Source organism: Chiloscyllium plagiosum, unplaced genomic scaffold (genome assembly GCF_037043375.1).
Source record: "Chiloscyllium plagiosum isolate Xiang-an unplaced genomic scaffold, Cpla_swu_hap1 HiC_scaffold_13, whole genome shotgun sequence".
Lineage (NCBI taxonomy): Eukaryota > Metazoa > Chordata > Chondrichthyes > Orectolobiformes > Hemiscylliidae > Chiloscyllium > Chiloscyllium plagiosum.
This window is the reverse complement of record NW_028270151.1, coordinates 77312670-77325367: the sequence shown is the minus strand read 5'-3', so window position 1 is coordinate 77325367 and position 12698 is coordinate 77312670. Positions and strand designations below refer to the sequence as shown.

General features: G+C 42.2%; 1 protein-coding gene across 2 annotated transcripts in view; it reads left to right on the top strand.

Moving 5' to 3' along the window:
* The first annotated feature begins 10367 nt into the window (after positions 1 to 10367).
* Positions 10368 to 12698, top strand: part of aire (autoimmune regulator) — a 48494-nt gene continuing 46163 nt past the window's right edge. For both annotated transcript variants that reach the window (XM_087993772.1, XM_087993771.1), the window contains exons 1-2: positions 10368 to 10514; positions 11250 to 11424. In XM_087993772.1, coding sequence (XP_087849898.1) covers positions 10368 to 10514; positions 11250 to 11424 — 322 coding nt within the window. The remainder of the gene's footprint in view (positions 10515 to 11249; positions 11425 to 12698) is intronic.

Below are 12698 nucleotides of genomic sequence, written 5' to 3'. Positions count from 1 at the left end.
CAACGCGTTTGGGCTCATGATCTATTGTCAGGATCCCTGATCCCAACAGGGATATATACGCAGTCTGGGTCCTACAGAATATAATCCATTGACTGGGCTATAGCAGTTGCTATTGCTGAACCGTTTAAGAATTTGTTACTGTCTTGCAGCCTGCCCCCATCAAAGTGAGCTTAAGAACCTGTATATTCAGAAAGATGTCCACTTCAAGCTAAGGTTTTTACATTTATTGGTGGGATGGAGGCATGGCTGGTTGGCCATTATTTGTTGCCCATCCCTATAGTTGTCCTGTAGAAAATTGTGGTGAGTTGTCTCTAGTCCATGTGGTGCAGGTATAACCTCAATATTATTAGTGCAGGAGTGCCTGATTTTGATCCAACAATGAAGAAACAGCAAGTTTCAAGTCAATTTGGTGTGAGGTTTAGAGAGAACCTTGCCACTGGTGGTTTTCCAATGTATCTGCTGTCCCTATCCTTCTAAGTGATAGGGACCCCAGGTTTCAAAGTGCTGTTGAAGGAGCCTGGTTGAGTTACATTTATAGTTAGACACATTGTGCCCATGTGCACTGATGGTGTAGTGAGTGAATGTTTAGGTTGGTGAGTGGAGTGCTGATCAATCAGGAGATGCCAGTTTTGTAACTGTACTGGTACAGCTTGGAGGAGGATGCCACTTGTCTTTGGTGGAATTGCTGGGACACTGTCAGGACCCGACCATTGCCTTCAGATTTTTAAAATATCATGTTGAGTGAATCATCGAACATAGAACATGTCTGTGATACTAGAGACCTCAGGAGGAAGCCAAGATGGATCACCAATTTGACACTGCTGGTTGAAGATTCTCGCCTATAATTTAGCCTTGTCTTTTGCACTCATAGACTGGGCTTCTCAATCATTGAGGTTGGGGATATTTATGGAGCCTCCATCCACTGTTAGGTATTTAAATTGTCCACCAAAATTCAAGACTGAATGTTGCAGCACTGTGGAGTTTTGACCAGTTGGATTCGTCAAATTCTGATTCTGTACCTTGGCACGTAGTAATCTGAGTTGTGGCTTCAATGGCTTGACACACCATTATTAGGTATGCTTAGTACTGGTCTTGGTGTGCCCTTCTGCATTCTTCATTGAAGCAGAGTTGATCCTTTGGTTTGATGATAGTGAAAAAATAGGAAAGTACGCTGGATAATGCAGTTAAAGATTGTGACCGTTTTACACAGAGCCTCAATATTACCCATGCGTGCAAACCCAAACTGTTTCCAAGTAAAACTTGACCAAAGCCTTGTGCAATGGCAACAACATTGGTATTCTCTAATACTCATCCCATGAATTCACCTCAACACTTTATTCACTCTAGCTGTTGATTCTTGGCATTACTCTTCTACCTTCACAGTGATGTATGCTAAAATGAACAGATAACTTACTTCTCCATCTTTTAAAGTAGAAAATGATCCAAAATATATTAACAATCCCTTGGCGCATCCAAGGTAGTTGAATCCAATGGGAAAAATGGAGTCCATGAGCAGATCCTGGGAAATACAGGATAATGAACAGATTCCATTGGAGATCTGAGGTAACAGGAATTCAATGTATGGAAACTGTGGCAAGAGCAAACCAATGAAATGTCCACTGAGACTTTTCATTTCTACTCTAAAATGGTCTTTTTTTTTCACTCTTTCATTGAACTAAAGCTGTTTAAAGACATAAAATGGAGAGTGTGATATCTGGTCAGATATGCCAATGTTTGGTTTCCATGGAAACTCAAATGCAACATTTGGTGAAAATACAGGTATCTCATGTAATGGAAACAAAAAATGACTTATTCAGTGATCATAGGGCTGTTACTCTGACAATCATCTCTCTATATAACCAGTGATGCTCAGGACTTAATGTTAAGATCCCTACGGGAATACTTTCCACTCGCTTATAGCTATAATTGAATCAAATAAAGCTCTGTATGGAAGATGTGGTTTCTTGGCGAGTGACAGTGTATTTGGGTGAAAGCAAAACTAAGTTTTTTTATAAGTGTGACCTTGTTCACACCTTAATAGGCAACCTGCCCAGTCCTGATCTAAAGTAATATCAGATTTTCAATCGCAAGAGACACCTCTCAAATCAATAGACTGCAAGGTTGGATTGGTCTATTCCATACTTGTCATTGTTAACAGAAAACATTAGACTTTTTACAAAATTCCAGCTTCATTCATGTTAATGTATTTATTAAAATATATGCAACCCTCCTCCTGCATTTATCACAGAAGCATTGAGGATTACTCCTTCACAATCAAGGTATGAGAACTTAATTTTGATAATGGTAGATTAATTTAATGAATTATTACTCCTTGATCATACAACGTAGCAGTTCATTGTAGAAACAATCCATTTGAAAAAAGACATGTTAATTTTAACTATCAACTCCATTGTGATAAGGCTGTGTCAAGCTAATGTATATTAAGCTATTGTATTAAGGGTCTGTTTGGTTAATGCACTATAATGAAAGGCAGAATTGAGAGGCTCATCAGATCATTCAGGGGCTTTCTCTGCCGGTTTAGGAGGAAGCAGCCTGGCATTGAAAGCACTTTATTGAGCTCACTGACCAGCAGCTGAGCCACTGTCACAGTCCAGAAGCAGTCAGCTTTTACATCAGTGTACTGCATGACACTTTCGATCAGAAACAGCTGTACAAACATCGTACAAAAGATAAATGGGATGACACTTGCGGATACTTTCTGAGTTACCTCCTCAATGTTTGTGAAGTGGTGGATTTGAAGTCGATAAAGGATGAGATTTCACCCCTAAAGGAGACACACTGCCTATTGAAATTCCACATTTAAGAGGTTTCATTGGATCAGATCCAAGGGTTCAAAAATTGAGGTTCTCTCCACATAGGATTCCAATGGACCTGACCTGCTTGACAAGGGGTCACAATGAGTAAGGATCCCTTTTCAGAAATTTGAAATCAATAGGTCTCTATGCATAAGAGATTTTGAAAGCAAAGTATTAATTGATGAAATTCCTTCTTTTGGGCTCCTTAAATTCTCAATGAGTTAATCCAGCTAATAGCGCAGAGAACATGACAGTAAATTCCCAGGTTTGAATCTAGACCTATAGCAATGTGAAGCAATGGAAACACCATATTTTTGATATCTAGCTTTGTTATAGTTTCTAGAAGAAAATACTATTTCAATGAAGTTAATGTAAGTAAAATTATTTCTTAACCACACTCAGCTGATTCGATACCTAACTGAATGAGAGATTGAAATAAAAGAAATTATGAAATGTTGTACAGAGCCAGTCAAATTTGTAAAGAATAGCAAAATTACCTACCTCTTTCATAAATCCCTCAACTATGGATACAAGTGTTAGATGAGTGTCTTAACTCACTATACTGTGTTAATCTGCTGCTCATGATGAAGATTGCTGCTCCCATCCTCTTTAAGTGTAGGACATTACAGTGTCTGTTTGGTTTAGCCTGGTAGAGGTTTCCAAGTCCACCTGGATTAACCACTTGTAGTTTACAAGATATAGTTTATTGCATGTTAACAACTAGTTGCAGGTCATGTTGAAATGATAAACATTGTTACAGAGATTTTGAGGAAGATCAAATGTTAGGCCTCACTCCTTCAAGGTCCAATGCTGTTTTGTTCATTATTCTCCTTGATATTATCACATGGCATCCACAGCACTCCCCACCAAGTTTCAGACCCCCTCAGTCCCACACACATATTATCCAGAACTGTACATTCTCTTCTTACTTCTGAATACTATAGTTGTAGAATCATAAAGTAATACAGTGCAGAAACAGATCCTTCGGTCCAACCGGCCCATGCTGACCATAATCCCAAATTAAACTGTCCCACCTGCCTATGCCTAGCCCATTTCCCTCCAAACATTTCCTATTCATAAGTATGTAAGTTAGCTCACTGAGCTGGAAGTTTGTTTACAGACATTTCGTCAACATTCTAGGTAACACCATCAGTGAGAGTCTCCGATAAAGCACTGGTGGTATATCCGGTCTCTCTATTTATAGGTCTTGATTTCTTAAGGTAGGGCTTGTCATTTCTGTTTTTTTAAGGGAGGGTAGATAGGATCTAAATCAATATGTTTATTGATGGAATTCTGGTTGGAATGCATGCCTCTAAGAATTCTTGTGCATGTCTTTTTTCGCCTGTCCAAGGATGTGTGTGTTGTCCCAGTCAATGTGGTGTCCTTCTTGTCTGTATGTATGGAAATTAGTGATTGTGGGTCATGTCTTGTGATGGCTAGTTGATGTTTGTGTATCCTGGTGGCAAGTTTCCTGCTCGTTTGTCCGATGTAGTGTTGTTTACAGTTCTTGCATGGTATCTTGTAAATGACGTTAGTTTTGCTGGTAGTATCTAATGGATCCTTTAAGTTCATTAGTCGCTGTTTAAGTGTGTTGGTAGGTTTGTGGGCTACCAGGATGCCAAGGGGTCTGAATAGCTTGGAAGTCATTTCTGATATGTCTTTGATGTAAGGTAATGCGGCTATAGTTTTTGGTTGCATTGTGTCTGCTTGTTTGGATTTGTTTCTGAGGAATCGGCGGATTATGTCTGTTGGGTATCCATTTTTCTTGAAATTGTTGTATAGGTATTTTCCTTCCGCCTTTTGTAGTTCTTGGGTGCTGCTGTGTGATATAGTTCTTGAAATAATATCTTGGTGCAGCTCCACCTGTGGGTGTTGGGATGATTGCTTCTGAAGTTAAGCATTTGGTCTGTGTTTGTTGTTTCTCTGTTGATGCTGGTTTGAAGCTCTCCATTCACTGTACATTCAACTGTCACGTTCGGGAATGGGAGTCTGTTGTCGTTCTCCTCTTTTGTGAATTTTATGCCTGTCAGGATATTGTCGATGGTGTTGTATGTTTCCTCTAATTGGTTCCATTTTGCGATGACAAAGGTGTCATCCATGTAACAGACCCAAAGTTTGTATCTAAATGTCTTTTAGATGTTATAAGTGTAGCCACATCTACCACTTCCTCTAGAATTTCATTCTACACACGAACCAAAGGTTATACATTACCCTAAAGTACTTTTATTTTCTAAGTGTCTTGGCCATATAGCAATAAGATAGGAAATATTACAATTTGAAGGGAAGTGGTGGCATTGCCGTGATATCACAGAACTAGTAATTTAGAGACCCAGGTTAATGTTCTGTGGACTTGGGTGAATCTCACCATGCAAATGGTGACTCTCGAATTCAATTTTTTAAAAATCTGGATTAGTTAACTGCCTAATGATATGCACTGTCAATTGTCATAAAACTCCAGCTGATTCACTTTAGGGAAGGAAATTTGCAACCTTTATCTAGTCTGGCCTACATGTCACTCCAGATCCACAACAATGTGGTTGATCAATGAGGATGGGAAATAAATGGTGACTTTGCAACCAATACCCAAACTCACAATTTTAAAAACTGTACTCTGCTGTTTAAAGCAGGTGAAAAACACAGATCTTGTAACTTTAGATCTGTCAGTTAAAACCACAAGAACCAATAATATTGTTGCGGACTAAATTAATCTTCATAGAACAAGCATGGATTAATAAGGGTCAACTGAATCTGTCATAAAGACAAGTGTAAATCATTTAATTGAGTTTTTTGATGAGGTAACAGTACGGGTTGATAAAGCTAGAATGGTTTATATTATACAGTGCTATATAACTGACGAATTAAGTAAATAGAAGCACATAGAATGAAAGGGATTGGAGCAACTTGGGCACTTAACCAAGGAGTTGGCTAGATGTTTGGTTTGTGAAGCAGTGTGATGCCAACAGCATGGGTTCAATCCACACACTGGCTGAGGTTACCATGAAGGACTCTCCTTCTCAGCCTTTCCCCTCACCTAAGATATGGTGGCCCTCATGTTAAACCAGCACCAGTTGTCTCTCTCTTTAATGAGAGAGCAGCTGTATGGTCTTATAAGACAATAGTGAATGGTTGCTTTTCTGACTGAAACAGAGTATACAATGGGGAAACCAAAAATTAGTATGAAGATAATTGTTCTTGTAAATCTGGACCTGATTTCAAGGAGTGTAATTTTGATATTTGTGGATGATACAAAAACTTGGCATAGTAGTAAGTTATGAGGAAGATAGTGGCAGACATTATGAGCAATTAGGATAGTGATTTTGAAAGGTGTATGGTAGATCCAACTTAATGGAGGTAAGTATTAAGGTGATGGGGAACAAAATGAAAACAGTATGATATAAATGTACTCTTGTGAGGGGAGTGAAATATTCTGTAATCTTTGGTGGTGGCAACACAAGCTAATAAGGAAAGGACATGGGATAGGTGACTCGGTAAATCGGGACAAAAACAAGGAAATCACAGTTACCCTTCACAAATCACTGGCTAGGCTTCAGCTAGTGTGTTGTGTCTGGATCTGGGGATCACCCTTTAGAAAAGATGCTGATACCTTGCCAAAGGAAGAGACAGTTGTACCTGGAATGTGGAACTTTAGCTGTGCGGAAAGATTAAGGAAGCTGGAATTGTTTTTCCTTAGAACAGATGAGGTTAAGGGCAGATTTAATTATGGTGTTCAAAATTATAATGTGTTTTGAAGGAGCAAGGATGGAGAAACTTTATTTTTCTAGTAAGTTAGTTACCAAAGGTGACAGATTTGAAATCGGAAGAACTAGAGCGAATATTAAAAATGCTTTTCATGTTAAGATCTGTATTGCACTACTTGAAAGTGTACCTGAATCATATAGAACATAAGAATACAAGAACTAGGAGCAGGAGTAGACCATCTGGCCCCTTGAGCCTGCTCCACCATTCAACCAGAACATGGCTGATCTTTTCATGGCTTCAGCTCCACTTACCTCCCCTCTCACCATAACCCTTAATTCCTTTACTGTTCAAAACATTATCTATCTTAGCTTTAAAAACGTTTACTGAGGAAGCCTCAACTACTTCACTGGGCAGGGAATTCCATAGATTCACAACCCTCTGGGTGAAGAGGTTCATTCTCAATTCAGTCCTAAATCTGCTCCAATTAATCTGGAGGCTATGCCCCCTTGTCCTAGTTTCACCTGCCAGTGGAAACAGCCTCTCTACTTTTATCCTATCTATTCCCTTCATAATTTTGTATGTTTCTATAAGATTCCCCATCATTCTTCTGAATTCCAATGAATATAATCCCAGTCTACTCAGTCTCTCCTCATGAGCCAACCCTCTCAACTCTGGAATCAACCTAGTGAACCTCCTCTGCACCCCCTCCAGTGCCTGTACATCCTTTCTCAAGTAAGGAGACCAAAGCTGTACACAGTACTGCGGTGTGGCCTCACCAGCGCTCTGAACAGCTGCAACGCAAACTCCCTGCTTTTAAATTCAATCCCTTTGGCACTGAAGGATAAAATTCCATTTGCCTTCTTAATTACCTGCAGACCAACCTGTGATTCATGCACAAGGACTCCCAGGTCCCTCTGCAGAGCAGCATGCTGCAATTTTTTACCTTTTAAGTGAAAGCTCTTTTTACTGTTATTTAACTGAAAGGACTTCCAAAACACAATTCAACATATTTCTCAAATATTGGATTAGTGGTGCTGGAAGAGCACAGCAGTTAAGGCAGCATCCAAGGAGCTTCGAAATTGACGTTTTGGGCAAAAGCCCTTCATCAGGAATAAAGGCAGTGAGCCTGAAGCGTGGAGAGATAAGCTAGAGGAGGGTGGGGGTGGGGAGAAAGTAGCATAGAGTACAATGGGTGAGTGGGGGAGGGGATGAAGGTGATAGGTCAGGGAGGAGAAGGTGGAGTGGATAGGTGGAAAAGGTCCCCCCTAGTCCAGGAACACCCCACATACGTTCGAGACACCACCCACGCCCTCCACCTCCTCCAAGACTTCCGTTTCCCCGGCCCCCAACACCTCATCTTCACCATGGATATCCAATCCCTCTACACCTCCATCCGCCATGACCAGGGCCTCCAAGCCCTTCGTTTTTTCCTCTCCAGACGTCCCCAACAGTACCCGTCCACCAACACTCTCATTCGTTTGGCCGAACTGGTCCTCACCCTTAACAATTTCTCCTTTGAATCCTCCCACTTCCTCCAGACCAAAGGGGTAGCCATGGGCACACGTATGGGCCCCAGCTATGCCTGTCTCTTTGTTGGCTACGTAGAGCAGTTGATCTTCCGTAATTACACCAGCACCACTCCCCACCTCTTCCTCCGCTACATTGATGACTGCATTGGCGTCACCTCATGCTCCCGCGAGGAGGTTGAGCAATTCATCAATTTCACCAACACATTCCACCCTGACCTTAAATTTACCTGGACCATCTCTGACACTTCCCTCCCCTTCCTGGACCTCTCCATCTCCATTAATGACGACCGACTTGACACTGACATTCTTTACAAACCCACCGACTCCCACAGCTACCTGGATTACACCTCTTCCCACCCTACCTCTTGCAAAACTGCCATCCCGTATTCCCAATTCCTCCGCCTCCGCCGGATCTGCTCCCAGGAGGACCAGTTCCACCACAGAACACACCAGATGGCCTCCTTTAGAGACCGCAATTTCCCTTCCCACGTGGTTAAAGATGCCCTCCAACGCATCTCGTCTACATCCCGCACCTCCGCCCTCAGACCCCACCCCTCCAACCGTAACAAGGACAGAACGCCCCTGGTGCTCACCTTCCACCCTACCAACCTTCGCATAAACCAAATCATCCACCGACATTTCCACCACCTCCAAACAGACCCCACCACCAGGGATATATTTCCCTCCCCACCCCTTTCCGCCTTCCGCAAAGACCGTTCCCTCCGTGACTACCTGGTCAGGTCCACGCACCCCTACAACCCACCCTTCCATCCTGGCACTTTCCACTGCCACCGCAGGAACTGTAAAACCTGCGCCCACACCTCCTCCCTCACCTCTATCCAAGGCCCTAAAGGAGCCTTCCACATCCATCAAAGTTTTACTTGCACATCCACTAATATCATTTATTGTATCCGTTGCTCCCGATGCGGTCTCCTCTACATTGGGGAGACTGATGCCTCCTAGCAGAGCGCTTTAGGGAACATCTCCGGTACACCCGCACCAATCAACCACACCGCCTTGTGGCCAAACATTTCAACTCCCCCTCCAACTCTGCCGAGTACATGGAGGTCCTGGGCCTCTTTCACCGCCGCTCCCTCACCACCAGACGCCTGGAGGAAGAACACCTCATCTTCTGCCTCGGAACACTTCAACCCCAGGGCATCAATGTGGACTTCAACAGTTTCCTCATTTCCCCTTCCCCCACCTCACCCTAGTTCTAAACTTCCAGCTCAGCACTGTCCCCATGATTTGTCCGGACTTGTCCTACCTGCCTATCTCCTTTTCCACCTATCCACTCCACCCTCTCCTCCCTGACCTATCACCTTCACCCCCTCCCCCACTTACCCATTGTACTCTATGCTACTCTCTCCCCACCCCCACCCTCCTCTAGCTTATCTCTCCACGCTCCAGGCTCACTGCCTTTATTCCTGATGAAGGTCTTTTGCCCAAAACATCGATTTCGAAGCTCCTTGGATGCTGCCTGAACTGCTGTGCTCTTCCAGCACCACTAATCCAGAATCTGGTTTCCAGAATCTGGTTTCCAGCATCTGCAGTCATTGTTTTTACCATGTTTCTCAAATAGTCATTGCAAGTTTATATGGGAAAAGCTGTGATATGAGACTAAATTGACCCCTTTTTTCAAAGAGCTAGCAGAGATGTGATGGATCAAATGGCCTCTTTCTGTGCTAAAAGGTTATATAATTCAAAGATTCCATTTGTACAGAAAAATTGTTTATTTTCCTTATGTCTAATCCTGCTCAAGGATGATGAATGTTGTGTGTGGGAGCTCTCAGTTGTCATTCCACATTTGAGTACATTGGATCGGCTCTGGGTTTGTTTACTGGCTCTGACCCTAATTCAAAATGTCACCTGGATCTGGTCCTAATTCCTGCACTGGTCCCAGGTTGAGTATGTTTCTGGTTGTTAACAAGCTTTGTTTCATGTTTCAGCTCCTTGACAGACTCTCATCAAGATTTCTGGACAGGTTGTGTATCATGTAACATTTCCACTTTGGGTAGACCTGCTGGTTCAGGAGCTGTTGCTGGTTTGGGTTTAACTTCTGATTCTGTTTCAGGAGCAGTTTCTGGTTTGAGTTTAATTTTTGGTTCTGTTTCAGGAACAGTTTCTGGTTTGAGTTTAATTTTTGGTTCTGTTTCAGGAACAGTTTCTGGTTTGAGTTTAATTTCTATTACTGGTTCAGGGATTTGCTGCTGGTTTCGGCTGTGTGTTTGGTTCAGGAACTACTGTCTTTCAGTACACTTTCAGATCAGTGCAATGTCGATACCTCTGTAGACTGTTTATCTTCTGTACATTCGTCCACAGAATGTCGAACTGTGATAAAAATCCCGAGGAGGATCTCAGACAGATCTTGAAGGTGAACAGGACCGAGATTTCAATGGCCATTGATGATCTCTTCCCATTTCTACATGGACTGGTGGATCATGATGTCATCACCGAGCAAATATTCAAGGTATCAAAATGGGTCAATGCTCAGCCAATCAATGTGTCGTCATGGCAGTGGACCAGGGCAAAGCAAACTGTAGTACTAAGAAGTGAGATTGTGATACCACAAATTCATCCCATTCAAACCTTTGCAGTGTGTTGGAGCAATGCAAGAAATTTCAGGAGTAGGAAAGCCTATCAAATAATGTCCTCTGTACAGACTGCTTAATCAACAACAGTGCCCTGACTCAGATACCAAGTCTGTCTTGAAATAGGTTGAGCTCTCACTTGGATAGAAAACACGAGGCCAAAACTTGCTAGAGGAAAAGAACATTGGAGAGAGAATGTGAGAATCAGAATATGAGAATGAATGGGAACATTAGAAAGAGAGAAAGAATGAGAATGTGAGAAAGACAGTTGCAGCAAAAACAAGGAAAGCGAAGCGAACATGAAGAAGGGAACATGAGAAAAAAATGCAAATACTGTAGCAAATGAAAATTAAATTTTAAAAAGCTTCCAAAAGGGGAAGAAGGCATGCTAGGAAAAGACAATTGAGAAAAAATGAAATAGTCTGCAATGAAAATGAGAAACTGGTGTGAGTGATTGCAAATGGACCTGTACATGGCAGAAATGTTTGACTTTAAATATGAGTAACCATTGAAGGAACTGGTCCACCTTTCTGTCATCCAGTCTCAGCCTCATATTTCCAGAATTACTGAAATACACTCAGATTAATGAAAAGTTACTCACTGATTTTCAACAGGAAACATTACAGCTGAAGGAACAGAAGGGTAGCAACAAGGCTGTGTACACTGTCCTCACATGGATTCTGGAGAAGAACAATGGATCCATTAGTGAGTTCTGGAAGAATCTTTTCAAAGACTATAATCTGGAGCGGTACCCCAAACTCCAGCCTGTTTACCACAGCTTTCCAAAAGGTAAGGGAAGAGAATAATGACTCTGATGTCTATCTGCCACAAGGTGCACAGGAAACAACCAGCGTGTTCAATTTCTTACAATCCAGGAGATTGTGAGGACAACATAACCACAACAGATTGTGAAGAGATTAGATTACTTACAGTGTGGAAATAGGCCCTTCGGCCCATCAAGTCCACACCGACCCTCCGAAGAGCAACCCACCCAGATCTATTCCCCTACATTTACCCCTTCAACTAACACTACGGGCAATTTAGCATGGCCAATTCACCTAACCTGCACATTTTTGGACTGTGGGAGGAAACCAGAGTAAACGTACACAGACACAGGGATAATGCGCAAACTCCACACAGAGTTGCCTGAGGCAGGAATTGAACCCGGGTCTCTGGCACTGCGAGGCAGCAGTGCTAACCACTGTGCCATCGTGCCGCCCTAGAGAGTTGACAGGGAAACAATTACAGAGAAACAAAGGGAAGGAGATTTTTCCCTCCTGCACACTCCTCATCTGTATATGTTGATTTTTTTGTTTCCTATTTATTTCTGTGTATTTGTCTTTTTCATTCCCTTGCTTTCACACCTTCACTCTCTCTTTCTCTGAGTGTGGGTGTCCTGTTGCCTTTTTTTCTTTCTAATCTCTGTGTTTTTGACTACCTCACTCTCTCTCTCACTCTCTCTCTCTTGGTTTCCAATTAATGCTTTCGTGAATTTCATTCTGTCCTTCGCCATGGTTTACTTTTAACTGAGAATAGGGTAATAGTGATAATATAACCATTTTTTTACATCTCTCCTTATTTCCATCAAGACCAATATAAACCTGACTCCCAACTCTCTATCAATCATTTTACAATACTGCACAAACTTAAGAGTGGCATGGTGGCTCAGTGGTTAGCACTGCTACCTCAAACTGCCAGAGACTTGAGTTTGATTCCAGCCTCAGGCAACCGTCTGTGTGGAGTTTGTACATTCTTCCTGTGTCTCCATGGGTTTCCTCTGGGTGCTCTGGTTTCCTCCCAGATTCCAAAAGATGTGCAGGTCAGGTGACTTGCCAATACTAAATTGCCCATAGTGTTAGGTGCATTATTCAGGGGTAAATGTAGGGAAATTAGTCTGGGTGGGTTACTCTTCAGAGGGCTGGTGTGGACTTGTTGGGCCGAAGGGCCTGTTTCCATGCTGTAGGGAATCTAATCTAATCAAGATGATCTGCTATGTCTTATTTAATGCCAGTATGCACATGACTCTATTTTTAAAAATTATGTGTGAACAGAATGTGCTGAGG